Genomic DNA, 26,731 nt, shown 5'->3' on the forward strand with positions numbered 1-26,731 from the left:
ATCATGGAGAAATGAAAAAAAAAAAAAATTTAGAGGTGAATGATGTTTGAAAACAAAAGCGAAAAATCGAAAATCAGAACTGAATAATGTGTGATAAATAATTGATTCTAATATCAATTTGTTACTAAATTAACTTTTGTAAAAACAAAATTAATAGGCAAAAATTTGTGTGAGACAATTTTACGGGTAGTATGTTGTGAGACATATATCTTATTTAGATCATCCTTGAAAAAATATTACTTTTTATACTAAGAATATTACTTTTTATTGTGAATATCGGTAGAATTAACTCGTTTAACAGATAAAGATTCGTGAAACCGTATAGTAAGAGACTTACTCAAATCAATATCATACTCAGCAATCACATTTTTTGGCAATGACAAACAACACTGCTTTAATCAAATTATTTACACACGAAATACTTCAAAAAGATGTTAGTAGGCCTTTCTTCTTCCAATCATATCACTGGCTCTTTACATAACTCAAAAGCTTTTATTTTCGCTTTTGTCAAAAATGGTGTTTTCATTAGCGAAAGCAACCACCAGCCAACCTACAAACAAAAAGTCAAAGGATCCTATGCAAGAAATTGACCACCATTTATTTTATTTAGTGCCTCCCCCCTCCTTTCGTGTCCTAATACTTGGAAAAGATGGACATTTGAATCTTCAAATCTTATAACATAGTACGTACATTAGGCTAAAAATGAAGTCAATAATGTTAGATACAAAGTTTAAGTTAATCAATGTATATAAGTTAACGAATAGACAAGCGAAATTAGCCAACCGGAGTTATCACCGTTCACACCAAGTCTAGGCCGTGACTACTACCACCACAGGTGAAACTATTTTCAGACGAGGATGTGGAAAGGGTAATCATCTCATTCAAATCAGTCACGCTATCTTGCAACGTCATCAAAAGGTGGGATGTGCTGAAACTCAAAGTTGGCTTAGTTCGTGGTACAATTGGGACCTCAGCTTCACCCACCAGCATTTGAACCACGACCCTCATCGTAGGCCGAGCCATTGGGTCGGGGTGCGAACATGCAAGCCCTACCATTAGCACTCGTCTCATCTCCTCCTCATTGTACTCGTTCCCGAGCCTCGGATCTGATGCCACCATCAACCTTCCTTCTCTATGCAAACTCCACACCCATTCCACCAAATTACTACTCACCCCAACTTTTCCTACCCCTATAACCTCTTTCTCAATAGGCCTCCGCCCACTTGCCACCTCTAGGACAACCGCTCCATAGCTAAAAACGTCGGTTTTCTCTGTTGCTCTGCCAGTTAACAAGTACTCAGGAGCCAAGTATCCCATTGTGCCTGCAGCCACGGTGGCATCCGGAGACTTGTCATGCTCAATCTGTCTAGCTAACCCAAAGTCTCCTAATCTTGCATTGAACCCTTCATCTAACATAATGTTGCTGGCCTTGATATCCCTATGAATCACTTGGTTTTCACATTCTTGGTGTAAATATGCCAAAGCCGAAGCGACACCGAGTAAAATCTTATTCCTATAAGGCCAAGGTAAAACCATTCTCGACTCGAACAATGCCTTGTCCAGACTCCCATTTGCCATCAAATCATAAACCAACAAAATTTCACCCTTCTCGTGGCACCAACCTTGAAGCCTAACAAGATTTCTATGCCTGAGTGTACCAATGATGGACAACTCTGATAAAAACTCGGCCTTCCCCTGTCCGCTGTGGCTACATCTCTTGACCGCCACAATTTCACCCGTGGCAGGCAATACACCTCTGTAAACCGTTCCAAATGCACCATGTCCGATGACTCTATGAGAATCGAATTCTTTTGTAGCAACTTTTAGCTCCTTGTAGCTAAATTCCCTCGGCATTTTGATCACATCAGCAGCCAATGTCTCGTGTGTTTTTACTCCCTTGATTTTCTTGGAATAAGCCCACATCAATGCTACGGCACAACATACCAGGACGAATGCCCCGGCGGTGACAACTCCGACAACCGCCCCCGGCCCATCCTTACATAGCTGGTTGTGGCATTTACCACTATTTTTTTGAGTTTCTTGTATCGCTGCCGTGTCATTATGATCTGATTCCACAGGCGTCGAAGAAGGCGGCGGCGATTTGACTGTGTCAGCCGTTGGGTTCATTAAATTGGCCGGAGGTGGGGGCGATCTCACATTCGGAAACACCGAGTTGTAACCTGTATCCTCGTCGAAAAAAGAACTGAAACTCCACCACTCAATGCTGTGGATCTCCGTGCTCCCCTGGGTCGACCCGGAAAACCCGACAAACATGAAATCGTTCAGTATGTACTCGTTTAGATCAAAAGTGGTGGATATGATTGGTTCTTTCGGCTTCATGTTGGAATACGATACGTACACATTGATGATCCGGGTTGACCCGGAATAATCGACCCACGAGTTGACCAGATCTCCGCTCTTGAGATCGACGTCGATTATATCCAAATCACAAACTTGGGTTGAAATCATAGAGTTCAAATTCAGTCCCACATGATTCCCGTTGATGTCCTTGAATTGAATGTCCATTAGAGTGTCGAATTCCACAGCCACGACGCCGTTCTGGGTGTTCTTCCGGTCCATGACACCGAGAAACCCGCCGGCGTCCCCTATGAACTGATCGTCGGGCGAAATTACGAAAGCCAAGCCACCGCCGATGGAGGAGGGGTTCAGATTGGTAATGGAGAAAGAAAAGAAAGAGGAAAAACTCGCGGGGTTCTGAGTCCCCGGATCACGGAACTTGACGGGCTTGGAGTATAATACTTTCCCTGCGCCGGAGTTGGGGACGGTGAGATCTCGAGTGAGCCTCACGCTCCCATTGCTCAAATGCGCGTCTCCGAGGAGCTTCAAGCTGGTCAGAGTCAGCGTCCCGAAGTCAAATCCAGTACCCGAGATGGAATTTCCGGCGAAAAAAACAGACAAAAGCAAAATCTTTGCAACAATGGAACAAATGCCACATGAAAGACGCGACATGGCTAGATTTTCAGAACCCCATAAAAAAAAATTGGCTTGATCCAGACAGAATTATTAGAGGATAATAAGAAGAAGAGTCTCGAATCAAGGAAGTAATAAAGATGGAGATCTTTTGGAAACTTGAGAAAAGTAGAAAACGACAATGTCAAAAGGAAATGAACTAAGGAATAGCGAGTGAGTGTGGACAATGGTTTGAGAAAGGGAATCCAAAGAATCATAGAAGAAGCCACGTGGATGCCACGTGTTTGATGCCAACGGTAATATTTTCAGCCCATTCCCCCTACCTACATTTTGCCTTGTCGCGGAAAAAATGAAAAATCTTTTAGAACACTAATGTCCAAGGAAATGAGCGAGCTTCATAATCCCGATACCAACTGAGAAAAAAAATCCAAACAGAGGAAGGAGTGCACAGCATAATTCATCATGTTTTGGGAAGGGAAATAACATATTCCGTTATTTGGATGGAACAAAATGGAGATCATCATCCGCAGTTACCTTTCAATTATTTTCAAACAGAAAAGTATGCAACAAAGCGATAGCATGTGGGTGACAGTCAACAACGAACAGCTATCATGTCACTTGCAAGAAAATCAAATTGCAACAATTCTTTTAATATCACAATTTATTGGTATAAAGAAAGATAGGGATCATGGTTTCAAACACATATTAAATTTCGCTACACACAGAGTGATTAGAAGTTGAATATTTAATATATCATCATTTCGAATGTGGATCGTCATTTCGTGCATTTTCTTGAGTTGTGCATTATCGTCTTCTATTATATTTTGCTAGTCTTCTGTTAGTTATATAGCATACATCAAATTATTTCGTGAGCTCTCCTTGTATATTGTATCAATGGAACCCACCAAAATTTGGTTAAGAATATTCTATATTGAAGTTATTTTTCCGGGTCTCGTAAAATTTTATATAATCAGTGCGAAGATCGATATTTTTAAGCTTCTAAACGTGCTAAATTTTCAACATGTCTAGCTGAAACCTAAACTACTGAGTATGTGACTCACTGTCAATTAAAGTATAATCAAGCAACGAAGTCTATAATAATAAATTTGAGTTGATTTTATATAAGGCCGTGACATTCATTAATAGACCTTTTGCCATTAAATGAAAAAGACCAAAATTAAACCAAAGTTTTCATCTATGATTAACATACCGAAAATCAACTCTCCCTATGATAGGATTATTTTCCGATAAAACAATTAGGCTATGTTTGGTAGTCATGATAAGAGAATGATTATTAAATAATCATCCGTTATGTCATGTTTGGTTCATTTTTAATTTAGCATGGAGGCCCCTGATTATGATTGAAAGCACTTACTATTTATGTTATTTGCGTCATTAAATACTCTTCCTCAAATGTGTGATAATGTATAATTCTTGAATAGTAATAATGATAGAATTGTATATTAATAATAATATCCTTGTTGTCTTCTTTAATATAATATGAAAATTAAAATTAATGAAAATTTAATAATTAATATAATATTTAAAATTTTATTATATTTTTTTATAAATCAATTTCATATATTATATTATTTTCAATTATTTTTTAAAAATAAATTATAATACAAATCTATCTTAAATTAAATTTTATAAATTTCTAATCATGTTAAATAATTCGAAAATAAATATTTATTAAATTTTAATTTATTTTATTTAATGATTACGTAATATTTTCAAATATATTTTTAATAAATATATTTAAATTAATTTTAATAAATATAAATTATAATTATAAATATTTAATTATCTATCAAATTATTTTAAGATTGTTTATAATTATTTTAAAAAACAATAATATTTTAATTATTATTAAATTTTATTTAACATTAATATTCAAAATATTATTGTTATTTTAATTATTAAAGTAAATGCATATTTACAAATTTTTCTAATAAATATATTTAAATTAATTTTAATAAATGTAAATTATAAGTATAAATATTTAATACTCTATCCAATTATTTTAAGAATATATATTTAATTAATATTTGAGACATTTTTATCATTGTAATAAAATTTACAAAATTAATCCATCATTTTAAAATCATACCAAACACCATGTTATTTATCTCACCATACTATTAATCCATATATCTCATTTTTTAATCACTCTAATTACTAATCATTTACCCCTTGAAAATTGCTCGCGGAAATAGCCATTATCCGAAGCCATCTTCTCCACGCAGGGATACGTATTAGGAGCCGAAATATACGTATTAGGATGCGAAACCAACTGTTGATCAATGACTAATAATACTCTATGATTCAGAATATTTTTGTAATACATGTTATCGAGGATCATCGGGGTTATAGGATCACTTCTTGCATATTTCTACAGCCCTGGGATCCGGACTGGGAGACGAGCATCGCCCTTTGGGTCAGTGGTTGGATAGAGTCGGTGGACGATGTTCGTGCAGTGAACTCGTCCTATCGAGTACTGTGCACCTAGAAATAATATTCAACGACATATCTTTAATTAATTAACCAAAAAGACCAACGGTTAATCCTTCGGTCTCAACACCAGTTGATTGGAATCTTGGAAGAACCAAAGACATGGTATCATTGGGGCTAGGAATAAAGTTTTCAATTTCTTCCACATAACATATCTTGCTATCCTTTCTCCCTGCAGTCTTCATCTCAACATGTGGCCCTCCCAACTATAATATATAATAATTCCAAAACAAAAAAGAAGTCATGGCCTTGATCATACAATCAAAAACAGACTTAAATAGAAAAAAAAAATCATTCTAAACTCTCTATATATATATATATATCTAATCTAATCTAATCTAATCTAACATACATAAATATATGAGTTCTAATTGTGAATTTTCTAATATACCCTTATTCATTTAAGTTAGCAAATTAAATCGATAGTTTTTTTAATAGGTTCTTTTGATAATTCATTGTACATCTTAAATGACTTTGGACATTAAAGCATATTAAATTCATCAATTTACCAATTGTTTTTCTTTGTTACTACTAAAATTGGTTGCTAAAATGAGTTGATTTTTTCATGGTTGCTAATGAATATTTAATATTTTTATCTTATCTTTTCTTTTATTTTACATATAAATGCATCACTTTTATAACAAGTTGATTTTTAAATATGAACTAAGAAACATCATATTTTTTTTTAAATATGTCATTTTGTTTTTGTGACAATATTTTTTTCTTATATATATTTTTTAATATTTGCGGGTGTTTTTGTGCTTATTATTTTTATTTAACATTATTGAAAATATTATATGCATAGAAATTTAAATGATAATGTGTCTACACGAGTTTGCAAATTTAGGATCAATGTTCATAGTGTGTTTTCCGTGAAATGGGTCAACTCTACCCGTATTTACAATAATAATTAATATTTTTGTCATAAAAAATAATATTTTTTCATTAGTGAATCAAATAGAAGATTGGTCTTACAAAAAGATACGTGAGTCTCACAAAATTTTGTTTGTTATCTTATTTATATATCTATTTTATTTACAAACTCACAATTGATATTTAATTTAATAAATGTTTAATGATTTTATTTTAACATTATTATGATAATTTAGTTAATTAAAAGAATTTATTTGACAATATTTTGTCTATGTTTACTCCATTTAAGTACATCATGATTTTGGTTTTGATAAAATTCACTATTATGTTATTTTTATTATTTTTCTATTGTTAATTATATTTGGATGAAAAATATAGTTTTAATTTAAGAGAGCTGTCATTATGTTATAATCACGCGGATTGAAAGTGTCATATGAATAAGTGAATATATATTTATTGTCATAATATATTTTCATTTTTTGTGTTTTATGTATATTTAGATTGATAAATACTCATAAACAAGATGTTATTCGATTTTAAACATTATCTAAATCTCATTATTATATATTTCATTATTAGTTATCTACGTGCATCGCACGTATACATTCCTAGTGTGTAACAGTGAGTGGGCATTGGATTTCAAGCGCATCTTTGATTGTTTTTATGTACTTAAAATTCCTCATCCCAAAGTTTCATGTTGAAAATAAAAATATATATATTTATCTATTAACACAAAAGGTATGCATTATTTTTTGTCCAAAAAAAAAAGAACAGAGTATGCATTATACATTATCTTAAATTTATCGTCGCTTCATGACATAGAACAATGCTATTGAAAAAACACTAATCCTCGCACGAGAAATTCTTGTCACAACGCAAAACATAATTATCCTGCCTAAGAAGAGTAAACATTAAGAGCACAAATAAGTCAGCAAAAATTATCGCAAAGTCATGCGCACAAAAATGTGAGTGGTACATGAAAATTTTCCTTAAGTGGAGCTATATTGTACAATTTGACAAACAATAATGTGAACATATCGTATATGTGAAGTGAAGCATAAGCTTTATCCACCCATTTACCATTCACCTTCTCTTTCATTGACATTTTCTTTTTCCTATTTTCAAACATATTTTTTAATATCTTATTTTATATAGTTGAATAATTGAAAGATATAAATAACTTTTGCGCCAATACATGATTATTAAAGGAGGTATTGAATTTAGAGATAAATTCCTTCATTTCAATTAGGATCATTAATATTTTACATAATAAATAATAGAATATTTTATTAGATAGATTATTATATTTTCTCGCTCGAAACATATTCTAAAAATAAATATTTAGTTAAAAAATTGAATTTTCGATTTGAAGTGATGCAATTGCTTATCCGCGACTTCTACGGTCGCTAAATGTGCCAAGCAAAAAGGGTGGTTTCTTTAGTGGGCCTCTATTATAAAGAACGAAGACGAGCATCTTAAGTAATTGCCCGTGTGACGTACTTGAAGTCCAGCCCACTCTATTGGCCTCAATATATTTATTTCAAGTCTAGGCCTTTTTTAAAATCGGACACCTTCTCAGTGGGCTTACTGCATGTATATAAATTGGACCCGTTTAGTGGCATATCCGTAAAACTTCAAAGAAAGGAAATGTTTGGACGCTGTTTGGACTAGGGGTGGGCATAAAACCCGAAAAACCGATCGAATCGAATAATTCGGTTTAAATGGTTCGGTTTTATCGGTTTTTCGGTCGGTTATGGTTTTAAAATTTATGAAATTCGGTTTTTCGGTTCGGTTTTCGGTTTTCATCCCCGAAAAAACCGAAAAACCGAACCGGCCATATTATTGTTAAGTATAAGGTTTTTATGTATAATGTGTCATATTATTGTTTAGTATAAGACTTTTTATGTATAATGGGCCTATTAAGATTTAAGAACTTAGTATCATTAACTCTCAATTTTCAATCCGATTGTTTTTTCTTCTTTCTTACCATTCACCAGTCGATGTTTTCTTTTCTTTTCTGTATATATTTCTTTAATTTTTTATATAAAAAATTAAGTCCCACAAATTAAATGTTTGAAAAATACTATGATTTAGATTTTAAAGACATAAAGTGACGTATAATTTTATTTCGTAACAAATTTTAGCTAACCGTATATAACCGATCGTATAAACCGAACCGAACTACAAAAAAATCGAACCGAACCGTAATAAAATGGTTCGGTTTTGTACTATAGATATTCAAAACCGAAAACCGAAAAACCGAATCATTGTAGAGTAAACTGGACCGAACCGGCCGTTGCCCACCCTAGTTTGGACATATAATATTTTTCACATTATTTTTGAATTAATATTAAAATATTTAAGTAATGTTGCTTATTTTGAGTTATTATTATCCTTGTAGACACACTGAATTATCTAAAATATTAATGTATTTTTTTAGATGAGAAGGTAAATTGTTGTAATTTACCGTCGAACTCAATAATTTATCTTAAATTTGAGATTGTGATGTTAGATGAAATACGAACAGAGCAAAAAAAAATATATATTTTTCAATAATATTACACAAAACAATTTAATTTCTCACTCATCCTTTTCAATCGATAAAAAAATATAGATATACTCGTTTGCACAAGTAAAACGACGATTAAGAAATTGACTCGAGTTTTTCTTTTTAGTATCAGGATGAGACCAAGCCGGTCTCGACTTGAGTTTTTGGAGGAAGAAAATCGAGTGGAGATTCTCCAGCTTATCGAGATTCTGGGTGAATCGCGGATGCCACCATTCTAGCCCAAAACTTCAAGTGTTTCTTCATATTCGCAGCAGTTGAAACCCTAGGAATCCTCAGATTCAACAATGGAGATTCGGGTCTTTTTATCAGCCACGCCTCTGATAAATATGGCCTCATCACCCCATTTGTCTCGCCAACTTCTTCTTCATCTTGTTCGGTGCCATAATAATAATCATCGATCAATAATTTCAAATTACCAGAGTCGTTTTTGTACGCTTGGATTCTCTGTAATCCAGGGATTAAGCTCATTATGCGTCTGTTCATGTTTTCTTTCTTGAAAGTGAAGCCCAAATCCATGAAACCCTTCACTTCTTCAAGCTCAAGCTCCCCTGAGCTCTTCCAACTCATCGTCTTCTGCAATATTTTCGTCGATAAATCAAGGTACCTGGTGTTTCTTGATTCTTTTCGAGCCATTCTTGTTTGCTGTGTAATTTCTTCATTGCCAACCCTTTTTTGTATGCTGGCTTTTTCCTTCAGATGATCGAACAAAAGAATAAAAAATGGTACACAAAAATATGCTTGTACTGCGTGTTTAGTTTGTTTCTTATCTAGAAATATTGTATTACTTACCTGCTGAGCAGAATTATTCAATATTATTACAGATGGTACAGGTGAAGTTTCTTGGCATGTGATAACACAAGTACTCTGGGAGGTGTTTTTGGACAAATAATCAGGTGATCTCGTGTGGGGCTGCGTGTATGTTTTGGGGATTTCAGGGAAAAGGAATGAATAGGGTTTGGGAAATAGGATCATTTGGTGAAACCAGAGCTTGTCCATGGCTCTTACCAGGCAAATTACACAGTTTTCAGAAGCCATGTAAAGGGATTCTCGAGCATACAATGAATTGGTGCGTACGAAATATGTTGATAATATACTGTAAGATGTGAAGGTGGTCCTTGGAAAAGGGAAGGTGTGGTGGAGAAAACAAGCCTGTGTTATTAACGTATTTCACATGCTGAATCCACAGGCTTATCCATAAAGACAAAAAGATTCATCAAGTGTGCGCGAAATATGTTTTTAATTTGTCTGCCTTTTCGACTGACAGTGAAATTGCCAGACAACTATTCCAAGTAATTACCTGTGATGTGATTTAGCAGGAAGGCTATGTATCAACTTTATTAAGACTATATATAGCTCATGATCAATCAAAATGAAAGGAAATATGATATGGTTGGATCTATAATTTTAATAAAATATGGCGATGGAACCCACTTCGTGGCGTAACATGAAATTTAAATCGTGATCAAGTTTATGTTGTTTAGGTTTATTTATGTATGTATAATATAAGGGATGCAACAGAACTGGAGATGGGCATTTGGTCCAGTGGTATGATTCTCGCTTAGGGTGGGTTCCCATTCAACTTTGTCTTTTTTAATTAATTTTCAGTGGGTCACTTAATTTTACATGGTCCAGAAAAACATGGGCTTGTTTGCAGTTCTACTTTGGCTCAAGAAATGTCTCAGCGGACAACTCTGGCCGAGATACGATCGTAGCCATGTTACTTAGTTGCATCACAGACTTGAGTACTGTTGTATGTACATATATTTTGTCTCACATAATTGAATAGAGAATATATAGACTTGGACAATCATCTCCCTTCAGCTAGTTTTGAGATTGAGTTATGTTCAAATCTCAATCTTAACATGATATCGGAATTCAGATTCACTGTATATGTTGAATGACTCATAATTGAGCCACTCGTTAATGTCTCTACGCTCAATTTGTTCATTCTTGAGCCCCTACTTTAAGGTTGAAATATGTCAACATTCCAATTTTAACAAATCTCAATAATTGCTCAATATTCATTCATTGGCATGTTTTTTTTCCCCCTGAAATATCGATGCTACATCATGTATAACAGCCCGTATATCATTTCACCATTCATTTTATGATAGAATTTCCCTGTTCTTCTGTAAAAATTGTTCGAAAATTCTGACAGGGTACCGTTTAATTTTGTGTTCCTCCTCCTCCTCCTCCATTCTTATTCGACAAAATTTAAATAGACGCAGATGCTCTTTTTGACTTAAGTTCTTTAAATGCCCATCATGCGTAGAACATGGTTTCACCCAAATAAGAGATTTTTTAAATCTACAAGCAAGGTCAATCTCATAACAAGTTACTTTTCTTTTTCTTTTCTTTTTTTTTTAAAAAAAAACAATCTTCAATTTTTAAAAAAAAATTGAAAAAATGCGATTTTATATAATTCGCCTCAATTATTGAGATAGAATACTTGCATTGGATACTCCTGTGATTATTATTTTATTTGTTTATATAAATAGACATGAGAATGTGTGGTTAGCTTAGTCCCAACAAAATGGAATCGTTTGCGACGACCATAAGTAAATTAAACCTGCATATTAATTCAACTTGCTGTCTCTATTACAATTTCATTCTCTCCACAAAAAGAATATATAAAACCAATTAAATCACGACCACATCATTAATTCTACGAATGTATTTTTTTTTATGTGAATCTATCTATTTTACAAGTCCACTTGTGCATGCTACAGCTTGGCCCTCATTCCTCAATATAGTGTTTTGACCTGAAAATTACACCAAAATTATGATTTTTTTAATTAGCAATTTTCCGTGTTCAAGTTTTAATTTTTCCGAAGAAAAATCTCAAATTTTTTAATTAGAAGTTCGTGGTTCATAGGGTGATAGGGATTTGTTTAGTCATACAATTTAGATATACGTTGAAAATGCGACATTGGAACGCAAATTCGTTGATTGGTAGTTAAAGAATATTTTTTAATAATTCTTATTTTCCATAAGAATATAAATATATATTAGAAATGATATTTGGCAAAAAATTGTGTGAAACGGTCTCACAGTCGTATTTTGTGAGACGGATATTTTATTTGGGTCATCCATGAAAAAATATTATTTTTTATGTTAAGAGTATTACTTTTTATTGTGAATAGCGGCATGATTGACCCGTATCACAGATAAAGATTCGTGATACTATCTCACAAAAGACCTACTCATGATATTCGAATATAGAACTTTGAATTAAATAATTATTTTCTATGATTATTAATATAACTTAAGTTAAACATGGGATGATAAAAGAATGTTAAATTTCATTGTTCTCACTTAATGAGACCTGATTATAAGTTGTTAAATTTAAGTTTTATATAAGAATATATCGTGATTAATTAAATAATAAATCAGAAATGATATATCCAAGATTTTAACTAATGGAATTTATAGTTACATGAGTATTTGACGCATGATTAAAACAGACGAATATTGTGGAAGCTATTTTTTTTTTTTTTTACATATGTACATTAATAATTTTGATTTATACATAAATGCAAATGATTAGCCACTTCATTTTCTTTCTTTTTTCTAAATTTTGATTTTTCTTCTTGATGTTTTTTATGGAATTTATGTAAATATATATAGAGAGAGATTATTATGGATTTGTGGAAATTAAAATCCAAGTGCATGAAGCCAGAAGCAGTTACATGATGAGAATAAATGTAAAATATTCTTTGCCCGAAATTTGTAATTCCAATTTCACATACTAGAAATGGATCACTTTCAACGTCACATGATAATTATTTGGTAAATATCGAAACTTTTATATATATATATATATATATATATATATATATATATATATATATATATATATATATAAATACTGAATTTTTCATAACCAACATATATTTTATAGAAGGAGTTGTTTTAGAATGTGATAATAAAGTTTAGAATCGCAAGGTAGCACTACAAGAAATATGATTTTTCGCAACACTTCATCAACGGCGTGCATTAAAAGCACGCTATTTTTGTTGTAGCGTAGGAATTAAATTCTTACGACTGGCAGGCATTTTAATATCTCGATGACATGAAAGAAACTCAAACTTACATAAGATATACAATTTTTTTAAAGATTCCATTTAAACATATGTTTTTCCCCCTTAGGACCGCGTAAAATTTTGTAAACTGGTGTCTAATTTTTTAAATTTTGAAAGAAATGAAAGCTATTGATATTCGTTCCATTTTATTTTGCTTCTGTGAGGCATATATTCGTTCAAAATTTTACTGAAAATGTCAGGAGAAATTATAATAAAATCGAATACATACAGACAATATATGGGACCCAAAGTCGACAGAGTGATAGAGGAGAAGAGATTCACGGGTGCATGGCTGCAGAACCCTCCTTGGGAATTTCGAAGATTGTATTAATTCCACACGCACACTCAATTATACTCAGAAATATTTATATACGATACACTAGGAAATGTTTTCTTGTTGCCTACAAATACCAAAGTTCGAATGAATCATGAATGAGATAAAAGAAAGAAAACGTTATATTAAAATATTTGAATCAGAATGTAAAATAATAACTTAAAAATAATAATATTTTTAGGTCGATCAATTAAATTAGAGAAAAATCGGTAAATTACAATTTCACCTTTTTAATAATTAATTATTATAAATGAAAAAGTATATATATTAAAGGTTATATTGTATACTCTAGTTCATATATATCTTCTTTCAGAAGTATATATTATATATATATATATATATTCCTCGTTGAATTTATTTTCTTTATTACTTTATAATTGCCAAAATGAACATTTCAAAACACACATCATGTTACGTTTGCTGACAGGTAGTCTTTACTTTTGTAGATTCCCATGCATATATATAATAATAAACGAAAAGGGTCCAACTTTTAATTATGGTGTAATCATTTTATTCTCTGATTGCATGGCTTATAAAAGGCAATTTACTTATAAAAGGCAATTTACTTTTAACTCTTTTGCTTTATAAAAAAATATTTCTGAGGAAATTATAATATACTCAATTTCAGGTGCTCCTTTTATTCAAAAATAAATAAATAAAATTTAGATGCTCCTTTTTAACTGAAAATACAAACCGATAACGTACGCATCTCTATAAACGAATCTGAATAAAAACTATCATTTGATAAATAAAATTTAATTCGTATTTGTTTACTTTAAATAAATAAAATAGGTAGTCCCGTGCACTGTGCATTGTTACGAGACCGGACCGGACCGGACCGGACCGGACCGGACCGGACCAAATTTAATCCTTTCCGAATTATAAAGTAATGGAATTAAACTAATACAATAGTATACATGATTAAATCGGTTCCAGTTTGGAAGACTGAGTGTATAACCCAATCCAAAACTGAGTCAAAATGAAACGGATTGCACCAGATTTTACTGAACTGTTGACCTAATTAGAAAGAAGTATTACCGGGTTGAGATCGGATTGAAATCAATTTTTTTTAACTTTCAATCAGTTTGTAACTAAACATATAATTTATTAAGGAGTAGGTTTCATATGAGACCGTCTCACAGATCATAATATGTGATACAGATCAACCCTACCCTATATACACAATAAAAAATAATACTTTCAGCATAAAAAGTAATACTTTTGCATGGGTGACCCAAATAAGAGATCCGTCTCACAGATACGACCCGTGAGACCGTATCACACAAGTTTTTGCCTTTATTAAGTAGATACACAGTTCCAGACTAGATTGGAGCCAATATGGAGCATATAAGATCATGTTACCGGACCCAACTGATTCTGATTCCGGATCAAGGTATTTATAATTAAAATCAATCAAATTCAATTAAAATATCGAACCCTCTGTTTTAACAATTATAAATTATTATATTTTTTAACAAAAGAATCCAATAAAAAGCTAGAGTTTATATTCGAAAAAGAATTATTTAGGCGAGAGGGATAGAGAGGGGCACACTCAATTAGGTATAGCTAGCTAAATCTATGGCTGACCGACTTTGAAAATAAGAGATAAAAAGATAGATAAGAAAGCCTGCAATAGATAGAGAGGGAACAGTGTTTGGTGGTTAAAAAAGAGAGGAGATATTCTCTTTGGCTTTCAATTATTTTCGGTGTTTTCTCTTCAATCAAATAAATCTCTCCTCGATAAGAACACTCACGGATACTGCTTTCTTTTTGGATGCAAACTTCTCACACTTTGTGTCTGATTTTTGGGTTCTTTCTTGTTCTTTTGGCTCTGTCTGATACGGATATATATCCTTACATATATGAAGGATTTGGATAATTTCACAATGCCAAAGAATTAATCCGTTCGCATTTGAAGAAGTTTTGGAACTCAGCTAGTTCTGTTGCACCGTTTCAAAGTTTCCAGATTGAAAGATAATTCAAAATCTTTCATTTCTTGAGCTTCAACCCTTTTGGAAATGATGTCTGGTGACGTGTTTTCTGCTCTTAATTCAGCTTCTGCAAAATTCTTTCATCAAGAATCTGAAGTACTAAACCCTAACCCTAGCTCCAATTCCCAACCTATAGTAGCCAAGAAGAGAAGAAATCTACCTGGAACTCCTGGTAAGTAGTATGTCTCTATATATTATTTGTTTCTAGGTTATGTTAATGATGTTTTTGGCTTAAACTTTGTTCTAATTAAGCTTAATATTCATTTTTTTCGCGTGTTTTGAAAGATCCAGATGCAGAAGTTGTCGCTCTTTCGCCAAAGACACTTATGGCTACTAACAGATTCTTCTGTGAAATCTGCAACAAGGGTTTTCGAAGAGACCAAAACCTGCAGCTTCATAGAAGAGGCCATAATCTTCCATGGAAGCTCAAGCAAAGAGCCGACAAAGATCAAATCAAGAAAAAGGTTTACATATGCCCAGAAAAGACCTGCGTCCACTACGATCCGGCCAGAGCCCTTGGTGATCTTACCGGAATTAAGAAGCATTACAGCCGAAAACATGGCGAAAAGAAGTGGAAATGTGAGAAATGTTCCAAGAAATATGCGGTTCAATCTGACTGGAAAGCTCATTCGAAAACTTGTGGTACTAGAGAGTATAAATGTGACTGTGGCACACTCTTTTCCAGGTACCAAATTTACACACAAGTTTTGGTTAATTTGGGTACATGAATATATATGTCGCAAGAATTAAATGTCTGATGCCCTTTTGAGTTGTTTTTTTTTATTATCAGGAAATGATTGGGTAATAAATATTGCCTCTGCACATGTAGTACGTGTATTTAAATCGATCGGTACATTCTTTGATTGGATTTTTTAAGTTCGATTCTCAAATAATATTTAATACAGGAAAGATAGTTTCATCACGCACCGGGCTTTCTGTGATGCCTTAGCTGAGGAAAATTCAAGAAATACAGTTGGTTGTGGAATTAATGATCAGAACTTCAGAAACGATCTAAAAAATCCAAATCTGATTAATAATATTCAACCTAATCTGCCGACTGGTTTCACCAACTCTGCAAGCGGATTTAGGCCAGAATTTACCAGTGCGGCAGCACTCTTCATGGATCAAGATCAGCAGAAGCCAAGATTACCGCTTTGGTTGGATCATAATCCCAATCTCTTCATGCCTTCTGCTTCAACAAATTTTTCAGAAATTACGTCGATAACTTCCGGTGACATTTTCGGTTTAAATTCACCAATGGGAAATTATGCTAATCTTTCTCTATCGCCGTTGCCGCTCCAACCAAGCTTGAAGGAGGAGCCTCCGCTTATAAGCAAATGGAACTCAAATACGATGGTGGCCAATTCAGGGCATTCACTATATTCTGATCAAAAGCAGATCAATCATTGGAATTATTCATCCTCAATAGGATCAATGTCTGCAACTGCGCTTCTACAAAAAGCAGCTCAAATGGGCTCAACTAGAAGCAATCCACATTTCTTCGGGAACACATCTGGAGCGATGCTCGATTCTTCTTCTTCTTCTCCGTTTCAAAACAGAAGCGAAGTACATCGGATTTTCAGGAAACAACCGAAGAATACAATTGCTGGTTCAATCACGAATTTCAACGCCTCCACGGCGAGTAACACGATCAATAACTCAGAGCCATCGATGGTTCAGACACAAGGAACGAATTCAATGTTATTGCATTCGGGCCATTTGCATGGCCTGGGGCATAGCTTGACGAGGGATTTTCTTGGAATGGGCGGATATGACGGCGATGTCGTGACGTTCTTGCCTCAAGAACTGGCCAAATTTGCTTCCATGAAATCAGATATGGGGATGAGCCACCCCACTAATAATAATAATCCGTGATGTGTATTTCCTTTTTATTTTAACAAAATTACTGTGAAGTTATTCTCTGCCGTGTATGTAGATATATACCAGCTCGGAGACGATGTTGATAAGGTCTCTACGGGACTCTAAACCCAGCCCAAATTTTTTTTTTTTTACTTCTACTGCGAATTTGTAAATAGCACATCCCTTTCAGCCCAGCCGACGCTCATCCCATCACTCGATCTTTCTTGTTTTATGCTACGTGGGCGCAATATCGTGGATTCCACTCGCATGATTGGTCATCAGCATAAATCATAATTCCACACAAACATTTGGATATTATATTATACATAATTAACACACACACACACACATACATATATATATATATATATATATAAATAATAAAATATTATATATATAATATTGTATGTATATAACTCATGATGACCTAATTAACCACTCCTTTTGAATAATTTTTTTCAATAATTTCGTTCCTCATCTACTATCTCGGCACCGTCGACGATTTTTTTACTTTGGTTATTTCCAAATTTTCCAATATCACCGTACTAATGAGCCCTTTAATTTGGGGGTATGTGAACGTTGCATCAAAGCAATCCCAAACTGTCTGAAATTCACACTAATTTTAAGTATTAATTTATTATTCGATAATAATATTATTAAATGGTGTGAGAATTGTCTTTCACGCTTTACCATCGAAGGTGAATATAATTTGATAAAATTCATTTTATTTCTAGTACTTTCACAACCTAGTTGTTTTTGAGCTATTCGAAGCTCGATTCGATAAAAACTCGTTTGAGCTTATTAACTGGTGCTCGTTAAGATAAACTAACTAAGCTCAAGCTTTACAATATTCGGCTCGTTAGCTCATGAACATATTCGTTGGTAAGTTCATGAGTTGTCTCTTAGATGAAAAATAGTAGTTTTGATATTTGATTTATTGATTTAACACATTATTTATGAAATATATAGAAAAATCTATTACATTTATTTATTATTAAATTTATAAATTTTTATAAGAATGTTATATTTTTCTCTAAATATATAATTTACTTTTTTAATTAAGATTTAAATGTATAATTAATATTTATTAATCTTCTTTAGGTTCGTTAAAAGCTTGAATAAACTCGTGAGCCATGACTATATTTATTAAATAAAGCTCGAACTCAGATCGATTATAAACGAGTCAAACTCTTGAGCGAGTCAAACTCAAACACTCAAGAGTTTGACTCGACTCGATTACGTACATCCCTATGTATATGTACATATATAGTTTCTACATGATTTATATTTTATTGGATATGTTGACTACATTGATTCATCTCGTTTTGTCGTTACTTGTTTTTACAGCCACTACTGAGCGAGTGTTTAATGGATATCTGCAATAAAAATGACTAATTTTAATATAAAAGATAATATTTTTTCATGAGTCGAATCGGTTTCTTTCACAAAATTGATCTGTTAGACCGTTTCATAGGAGTTTTATGATAATGTAATTGCTCTTTTTTATATAAATAAAATTTATTGATTAAGTTCAAACCCCCTCAACCATAATTCTTGGATCCGTTACGATTTCCACTCCTGATACAATTTATTTATTAAGGGAAATAAATTTGTTAAAAATTTATAGGAGAAGTGAAAAGATGCGCGGAAATCACTAATAAGCAACTACCACGGAACTAAATGATATACACGGGAAAACTGGATGAAAATTTTGGGTTTTATTAACAATAACTAGTCATGGAACACACGCAGTGCGACGAAAAAAATAAAAATAAAATTTAATTATCTTAGAAACAATATAATCGATTGAAACAATATAATTGATTCTAAAGTAGTGTTTGAGAGATATTACAGGAAGCACTAACTAAATTCTAGCTGCATGAAAGTGCTAACGACTGTTTGTAAATGTCAACTTCAACTTCTATAACTTTTATCGAAAAGCTAGAAGGCTAGAAGCAAAAATGTGATATTTTTCCTGCTTCTTTTTTTTTTTTTTGTTTAGGATTAAAATTACAAGTTAACATTTATATCCTTGAAATATTTATCATATTACGTTTATTTTTTAAAATAATATTTTTCATTTTTATATAATTTGCATTTCTAGGATTTATTATACATATTTATGTATTTATACAAATTTTGTAATTTTTTAGCTTACATACTTCAGTATCGCATTGGAAGCCACAACAAAGACATGTTAAAAAATGATTAAAATTATCAAAAAAAGTTATCGGTGTAAAATTGAAATTCAACAACGAACCAAAATCTCAAAAAGACATGCATACATGATTTAAAAAAATGCAAATTTTCCTATTTAAAATAACAATAGGAAGTCAGAGTTTATCATCAAAGTAAAATTTCAAAATAACATAATCTTTACTTTTATCGTAGAACTGGAAGCTGACTTGAAAATAATATTTTAGAGACATTTTTATGGCTTGAACTCCATGAAATATAAAACCTAATTAGCTCAGAGAAAATTTGATATAAAGAATGCATAATAGAGAGCTACTGATATCTCTTTATAGATTTTATCCCCAAAAATGCAAATATATAATATTCTCTACAAAGCTAAAATTGGGTTAAATTTGTTGACTTTTAATATTGGCTTTCAAGTAAGATTCCATAATTTACAAGCTTACAATAACTGTTTGTTATTTATATTTTTGGAGTTTGAATAATACTTCCCATTGACTAACATTATCTTTTAATTTGTAGTTTATCTGACAATGAATTTTTTAATGATTTTAGTAAAACATATGTAAAAGCACATATTTAATTTTTTATACGATTACATTTCATTTATTTTTTTTATAAATGATAACAGCAAAAAAACTAAAAATTATGTAAAAGGTCGTTGGTAGGAAGCTTTGATCAAGAACAAGCAAGTTCTCTTCTATACAATTCCTGTTTTATTAGTTATACTTCAATTGCAAATCAAGAAACGGAATCCGTGTATGTCTATGTATGTACATACGTATGCGAACTGGAAAGCTAGAATTACCCCTCGATCCCATGCTCTTGCAGCATAAAAGAAAACACACACAAAATCAGCACCTTTCCCCAAAAAAAATTAGATGACAAAGTAAAAACTCACATCCACAAGGGAAAAACTTCAACAAATATGCATCCATATCTTTCAACTCGATTTTTCACTCAGACTTTGAGGTTTCTGTCTTGGCTCCTTAGGCTCGAGGTTAACTTCCAAGGTTGTTCCCTTGATTCATAACTCCGTTTTGTTGTTGCTGTGTTTCCATTTGAGCCATATCCCCAGCCTGCGAAGATTGATTTTGTGGTGCCGAGTCACGTTGGGAATTCGACAATGAATTCAAATTTCTCCTCCACTTTAGAATCTCAAAAAGAATGGAAGTTCCACACATTGCCCCTCCAAAACCAGCAAATGTGGCAAGAAGAACAGAGAGAACTGCTTGCACGTTAAGCTGTATAATCACCACATCAAATAGTTTTGTGAGAAAGAATCCATTCACATTACTTGGCCTCAACTAAAGGTTTAGGTATTACGAAATGTTCCAGAAAGTTCAACATGATGCTGCCCAAGAAAATTTAATATAAAAAACCAAGAACTGCGGGTAACTTTCGAGTTTTGGATTAATCCCACATGTTATTTAATTAAAAAAAACTGCTTTGATATAACTGAAAATAACCAGAGAGTTATGAATGTCTTACCAGAGAGTAAAACACATGTGAGAAAATAACCACCAATGCAAACTGAGCAGTGGCATATATCCAGGCATATCTTCTCCTTACTACAGGAAAAAGAAAAAAAATACAGAGGCAACAAAATTGGCAAATTAACGCCGACAAGAAATCCAAGCGGCATACCCATGGTGGTTGATGTCATGGATGCTAGGAGACCCAATATGCAGGAAAACGGCAACGATATGGCAATTGCACTAGATCCCATTTTGTTAACCTACACTTTAAGAGTGTTGAGTTCATCTCAAGAAAAGATATAGAGTGTAAAGTTTCTCAATTTGACTAACCAGAAGTTGCTCGAGAAAACAAAAATATGCAAGCATGCTGACAATCACAAGAACAGGAACATCCTGCCAAACCCTGCAATTTTTTGCCGTTTTCAACTCGTTTATGTCTACTTTTCCCCCACTGTTTCAGCATGAAAAAAGGATATTTACTTGCCTGTATCGTCTTACTTCACGTGGACGAGTTGCAGAGCCTCTGGTAGTGAATGCTTTGGATTCGTAAAAGAGTGACAGGTAAGTTCTGAACCTCTTGCTTACAGACATCACAAGTTTTGTTACCCTTTATGCTAAACCATTTAATCGCGCATTCCTGGTGAGCTAGGGCGAGTTCGCCTCTACAGCTGCATTCCATTTTCATGGAGTCTGTTCCCTCACCGAGTTCCACTAAGCAGATTCGGCACACGGCTTCTTCTTGAGGGATGTCTTCTGCATAGTTTTTATTTACATCTGAACCAAATGACAAAGATAAGGCTTAGGTTCATCAACGGTTAAGGAAACATTGTAAAAATGGAAAAATTCTTAATAAAACCAGTCCATTATTATTTTTGTCACCAGACATTAAGTATTTGGGAACAACCTTCTATTCAACTGTTTTTTATTTCCCCAAGAAAACATCAACTTCAGATTTGAAACTGTGAGCTTGAAGTCTCAATAGCTTCACTGTCATCGATCTACCCAATTTAGACCAAGTACCTGTACGCTAATAGTTTTTTACCTGAATCAAATGTTGAACTAGTCGTTGCAGTTGCAGTGGTTTGTTCTGAGACACGTGGAGTGGTTGGAATCACCCGAAAGACACTGTCTAAATATTCCAATTGCTTGGTGCTTCCATCTTTATTTAACACTGGTACTGATTTAGAACGATGTATCGATAGCATGGATCCACCTTTCTGCAAGATGACGAGAGGACTAGTAGAACGAGATGGTCAAAGTATCAACATCTATTTTTTTCAATAATAAGACATAGAAAAATCTCATCTCTTAAGCTATGATGTTACGGGACTTACAGCCTCATCAACTACAACATTTCTAATTCCTCCACGGGTAGACTCAGGATTCGAGTGCAAAACAGGTGAAGTTGGCAAAGACGATGTTCTCGTCGTTTTTGGAGTAAAAATCTTTGTCAGAGAAAAAGCCCTGTTAATGGATGGCTTCCCACGTGTGTCAGGCGAAGCTCCGAGTATTAGCATGGCGGCCTTTTCCATCTCTAAACTCGAATTACGAAATTTGAAGCTCAGCTTCGGAAGCAGATTCTTTACAGCTGATTTTCCCATGGACGATGAAGGACCAGGAGATCCAAAAACTTTTGCTTGACTGGGGCTTGGTAGTGGCGAAAAATTGACTTTCTTGGGTGTTTGCATAGGCGAAACGGGTATGTTTATGGCCACACAATCCCCGGCCAATCCCTCCACTGTTGTCTTGGGTATCTGCACAAAAAGATTTTGCCTTTTCTGTCCAACTACCGGTTCCTCCACTACAATTTCACTTGATTCTTCAACCTAAAAAGAACAAAACTTTAAAAAAGAACCACAAAAATCACAATCACGCACAGTCCCACTCAGTGATTTAACAAAAGAAACCAATATTGATGCCAAAAATACGACTTTTAATGATTGTTAACTAATAGTATAAATTACTGCAAATTATTAGTGTTAATAAAACGCCTAATACCAAATACAGGAAAAAAAGAGAGTAGAAACCAAATTCCAAATACAGAAAAAAGAAAGAGAAAAGAGAGTAGGAACAATTTTTTGTCAACTAACTATAATCACAAACAAAAAATGATATCAAATCGAAAGTTAGGAAGAAAAAAAACAGGATCGTACAAATTTCAGCAAAAATCTAAAGCAAAATCTCCCAAGAATTTCAAATTAACGTTATGAACTCAAAATCCGGACACGGAAAAACCCACCAAAAACCTTCAGAGATCCACTCGCGATAAAATTATAGCAGAAAAATACAGCAGAGAAAAAGATAAATGGCCTAAATCAACAAATGTAAAAAAAAAAAGAAAAAAATACCTCCCGTGAAAACCCCTGATCATTTTCTTTAGCTAATGAATTTTCTTCAGCTATTTCCATGTTTTGCATAAAATACGATACCCAGAACCAGAAATTTTGAATATTCAATGATTTTGTAATGATATGAGTTGAATTCGGAGTCGACAGAAATAGTGGTCTTGATCCTGTAGCACAAATGAGAAGAGAGTGCCCGCTTTTTCTGGTAAAATCTTTGCACAGCAACTACAATTATTACATCGGCAGGTAGCAAACCAAATGATACTCTTTTTTAGCGTGTCTAAAATGCATATTTGTTACCTTAAATAATTCTTTTTTTATATATATATTTTTGGTATAATAATAATTTATAAGTGTCTACGTAGAGTATTTTGTTTTTCTTTTCGCTTCTGAAAATTTGTAAAATTTATATTAACCGAAGCAAATTTGCATTTTGGGATTGCAAGGGACAAGTCTCATACTAAAACTCTGGAATTATTATGACAATTAATAAATACATTATTATTCTTATCATCACAAATTTGACCAAAAAAATAATAATTAGTCACCATCATATTGAAGTCAACCGTCGGAACACTTGCCAGAAATTTGAATTGTGCCTTACGAAGAGACAAATAAATTTTATATATGAATAGTTGAAATATATATATTCATACTTTAGGGTGTGTTTGATTTATTGGATTAAATAAGGATAGATTAATAGTCAAATATTTATCGTTAAAATTTTAAGTTGTTTTAATGATCATTTTGACCCGGTTTAAGATCCAATTTTATGGATAACTATTTGATTAATAAAATTAGATCTTAAACAGGATCAAAATGATTATTAAAACATCTTAAAATTGTAACGATAAATATTTGACAATTAATATATCCTTATTTAATCCACCCAACCAAACACACCCTAGATGTATAACTTTTAAATAAATTTTGCAAATGTTCCTCCTAATAACACTCAGATGAACCTTAAGTTTGTTTGTCATCTTCTTTTCTTCATGAATAACTTGGCCTATCAATTACACAAGGACATTTTTTTCTTAACAATTTAATCGGTGTCACTGGATTGTCTGTTGTTGATCAATTTGAAAAAGTTTCGCCACGTATATTTGTTATTAGATCTCCTGGAGATGGTCTCATAAATTTTTATCCGTGAAACAAGTCAATTATGCTCATATTTACAATAATAAGTAATATTTTTGGTATAAAAAATAATATTTTTTCATGTTTGACTCGAATAAGAGATATGTCTCACAGATCTTTCTCATAGATTAAGAAATTAAGAAATGTGATACAGTCTCGCAATTTTTTTGTCTACTTGTAATAATAATTTCTATTTTCATCGTTTTTTTCATCATTCTAACCTTTTTAGAAAAAAGAAAGAATCATAAAAATTAACTGGCTATGACTCATTTCTCGTCTAGTTTATTGGCAAAAATTTGTATGAGACGGTTTCACGGTCGTATTTATGAGACGGATCTTCTATTTGGGTCACCCATGAAAAAATATTACTTTTTATCCTAAGAGTACTATTTTTTATTGTGAATATGAGTAAGGTTAACCCGTATCACAGATTATGATCCGTGAGTGGATCTCGCATGAGATCCACTCTAACTTATTAGATTAAACACATTATTCAACCCTCTAAATTGGACCTAGCCTCTTTTTAGTTATTTATTTATCGAGGTCTTTTATCAAGATTTATAAACCCAACTAAGCTAACAAATACCACAACTAGTAAAACTATTCGAAAAGCTATAATAGATTACACTTTCGCATTCTCAATGATGTTATAGACATCTGAAACTTTTATCGATCAATTGAGCATCAGAGTGTCTTCATCGAATATCTCACGACCTCACTCATTTTACTTTGTGACATAAGTAACATTATATAAAGTTTGTTATTTAGACTAACAAATATTATTTAATAACTCAGATCTCCACGGATCACTCAAATCTTCTCAAATCGGATAATGTCAATTTTTTGGTTACATTAAAAAAAAAAGTTAAAATTGTCAACTATGCGTGCAAGCTAATAATTCTATTGTCAACGAATCTAATTTCCAAACAAAAATCATTAAATTTATGAATAAGAATACCGAAGTCTCGTAGTACTTGATCGTAAATGCGAGCAAGGTATTTTACTAATTCAAAAGCGCTGACTCCTAAATATGCACTTCTCAGATAAGGGCTCAAATGCATCGAAGATAATGCTATTCAATTTAATGTCATTTTCAAGCTCATGGTTTGGCATCAACCCCAAATTATATATCAGGTTCATTTTAAATAAAATCAGAATGTATCCTAATACGATGGGGTCAATCAAGTTATGTACCCTTTTACGAATCAAACTTCTTTGATTTTTCCATCGTATTCCTTTAAATATGAATATTATTTAAATATATGATATTTAATTTGACTTTTTATGGTATTAGAGGATAGAGTATGTTAGGTCTTTTATGATATGATCTCACAAATATTTACATACATGACTCAAATAGAAGTTCGATCTCACAAAATTGACTAATAAAATTATTTCACAAGAAGTTTTCTGTAACTAATTAATATATGTATATTTGAACAAAGTACGTGTGTGAAGTGTATTGCATAAAAATTGTGAATTGTAAAATTAAAACATTTGGATTGATTAAGCTGATGTACAAAATCATCAAGACATGTGTTAATGTAGTTAACAATGTCTTAATTTTATTTTATGATATTAAATGAAAATTATCTAGTTGTTTTTGCTTAAAAAAATTGAACCCACCCACCCTAGTTCATACCGAGACAGATATAACCGGCTTAAATTCAAAACAGTTGGACGTATTAGTTTTTGCACGATTGGAACCTTAGACGGCTAAAATGAAATCACCTTTCCTATTTTTGCCAAAATAGGAAAGTTCCTGCCAAAATTACTTACAAAAAAAGGAAATAAAACATTTAATGAATATTAACATATGTCTATTGCAATAAATGATCACTTCAATTATTGTTTGTATTGATTATATCAATTCATTTAACTCAATTTTGAATTTAATTAAATTTTATATTAATTCAAATGTAATTTATGTATTATATGTTTTTTAAATTTTTTCACTCAAATTGAAAATAAACTCTGTTTAAAACGTAAATTATTTTAAAATTTTTGGAATGATTATATCAATCAATTTAATTAAAAATTGTATAATTAAATTTAAAATACAAATGATTGTAATATTCAGTATCACATACATTTTGCTATTTTAATTTTATTGAATGTGATTTTAAAATATTTTTTATCACATGTTAAAAATAATAATAATATATAGCTTCTCGAAAATTAAAGATTTAAATATATATTAAGGTTGGCAGCCAACATCGATACACTAAACACGATAAACATCATTTCATTGCTTAAGCTAACACAGCCTAAAATTTTGATATATGATAGTGATTATTAGCCCAAAAAATAATCGACATAAGTTGTATTTAAAAAAGCTTTTTAAAATTAGCGAAAAAATAGTTTTTATTTTATTTTTTATAATTATATTAATTTTTAATTTAAATAGCTATTCAATGTTTA

General features: G+C 32.3%; 4 protein-coding genes and 1 pseudogene across 7 annotated transcripts; 1 reads left to right on the forward strand and 4 right to left on the reverse strand.

The window, feature by feature from the left end:
• Positions 1-652: 652 nt before the first annotated feature.
• On the reverse strand, positions 653-3,308 carry LOC140825588 (L-type lectin-domain containing receptor kinase VIII.1-like). The gene has a single exon (XM_073187459.1). The coding sequence runs from the start codon at positions 2,968-2,970 to the stop codon at positions 799-801; it is 2,172 nt and encodes a 723-aa protein (XP_073043560.1). The 5' UTR covers positions 2,971-3,308; the 3' UTR covers positions 653-798.
• Positions 3,055-7,420, reverse strand: LOC140828668 (peroxidase 21-like; annotated as a pseudogene).
• Positions 7,421-8,859: 1,439 nt separating this feature from the next.
• Positions 8,860-10,084, reverse strand: LOC140828062 (uncharacterized). Its single transcript, XM_073191032.1, has 2 exons — positions 9,674-10,084; positions 8,860-9,574 (listed from the first exon to the last, which is right to left on the reverse strand). The coding sequence occupies exons 1-2, from the start codon at positions 9,917-9,919 to the stop codon at positions 9,062-9,064; spliced, it is 759 nt and encodes a 252-aa protein (XP_073047133.1). The 5' UTR covers positions 9,920-10,084; the 3' UTR covers positions 8,860-9,061.
• Positions 10,085-14,873: 4,789 nt separating this feature from the next.
• Positions 14,874-17,208, forward strand: LOC140825589 (zinc finger protein JACKDAW-like). 2 transcript variants are annotated; one of them, XM_073187462.1, is made up of 3 exons: positions 14,874-15,463; positions 15,583-15,976; positions 16,197-17,208. In XM_073187462.1, exons 1-3 carry the CDS (start codon positions 15,319-15,321, stop codon positions 17,164-17,166), a joined length of 1,509 nt encoding a protein of 502 aa, XP_073043563.1. In that variant the 5' UTR covers positions 14,874-15,318; the 3' UTR covers positions 17,167-17,208. The 2 variants fall into 2 exon arrangements, with proteins under 2 accessions (XP_073043563.1, XP_073043562.1); XM_073187461.1 differs by having other exon boundaries at positions 14,880-15,463; positions 15,577-15,976.
• A 2,800-nt stretch (positions 17,209-20,008) lies between these two features.
• LOC140825590 (uncharacterized) lies at positions 20,009-23,450 on the reverse strand. Of its 3 annotated transcripts, XR_012116711.1 has the most exons (7): positions 23,174-23,450; positions 22,160-22,651; positions 21,868-22,042; positions 21,310-21,599; positions 21,156-21,228; positions 20,839-21,085; positions 20,483-20,591 (listed from the first exon to the last, which is right to left on the reverse strand). XR_012116711.1 is itself a non-coding variant. In XM_073187464.1 (6 exons), the coding sequence occupies exons 2-6, from the start codon at positions 21,414-21,416 to the stop codon at positions 20,349-20,351; spliced, it is 594 nt and encodes a 197-aa protein (XP_073043565.1). In that variant the 5' UTR covers positions 21,417-21,599; positions 21,868-22,042; the 3' UTR covers positions 20,009-20,348. The 3 variants fall into 3 exon arrangements, 2 of the variants coding, with proteins under 2 accessions (XP_073043565.1, XP_073043564.1); XM_073187464.1 differs by lacking the exons at positions 22,160-22,651; positions 23,174-23,450 and having other exon boundaries at positions 20,009-20,591; positions 20,839-20,918; positions 20,995-21,085; XM_073187463.1 differs by lacking the exons at positions 20,483-20,591; positions 20,839-21,085 and having other exon boundaries at positions 21,152-21,228.
• Between the last annotated feature and the right edge of the window lie 3,281 nt (positions 23,451-26,731).

Source organism: Primulina eburnea, chromosome 3 (assembly GCF_022965805.1).
Source record: "Primulina eburnea isolate SZY01 chromosome 3, ASM2296580v1, whole genome shotgun sequence".
NCBI classification, from domain to species: domain Eukaryota; kingdom Viridiplantae; phylum Streptophyta; class Magnoliopsida; order Lamiales; family Gesneriaceae; genus Primulina; species Primulina eburnea.

What these genes read in the sequence shown, in the direction of transcription:
- LOC140825588 (XM_073187459.1), bottom strand. Translation starts at nt 2,970, where the DNA reads ATGTCGCGTCTTTCATGTGGCATTTGTTCCATTGTTGCAAAGATTTTG.
- LOC140828062 (XM_073191032.1), bottom strand. Translation starts at nt 9,919, where the DNA reads ATGGCTTCTGAAAACTGTGTAATTTGCCTGGTAAGAGCCATGGACAAG. An exon ending in TGAATAATTCTGCTCAGCAG is followed by an intron (nt 9,575 to 9,673) that starts GTAAGTAATACA and finishes GATCATCTGAAG; the next exon opens with GAAAAAGCCAGCATACAAAA.
- LOC140825589 (XM_073187461.1), top strand. Translation starts at nt 15,319, where the DNA reads ATGATGTCTGGTGACGTGTTTTCTGCTCTTAATTCAGCTTCTGCAAAA. An exon ending in AAATCTACCTGGAACTCCTG is followed by an intron (nt 15,464 to 15,576) that starts GTAAGTAGTATG and finishes GTGTTTTGAAAG; the next exon opens with ATCCAGATGCAGAAGTTGTC. An exon ending in TGTGGCACACTCTTTTCCAG is followed by an intron (nt 15,977 to 16,196) that starts GTACCAAATTTA and finishes TATTTAATACAG; the next exon opens with GAAAGATAGTTTCATCACGC.
- LOC140825590 (XM_073187463.1), bottom strand. Translation starts at nt 23,242, where the DNA reads ATGCAAAACATGGAAATAGCTGAAGAAAATTCATTAGCTAAAGAAAAT. An exon ending in ATGTTGTAGTTGATGAGGCT is followed by an intron (nt 22,043 to 22,159) that starts GTAAGTCCCGTA and finishes GTCATCTTGCAG; the next exon opens with AAAGGTGGATCCATGCTATC. An exon ending in TAGTTCAACATTTGATTCAG is followed by an intron (nt 21,600 to 21,867) that starts GTAAAAAACTAT and finishes CATTTGGTTCAG; the next exon opens with ATGTAAATAAAAACTATGCA.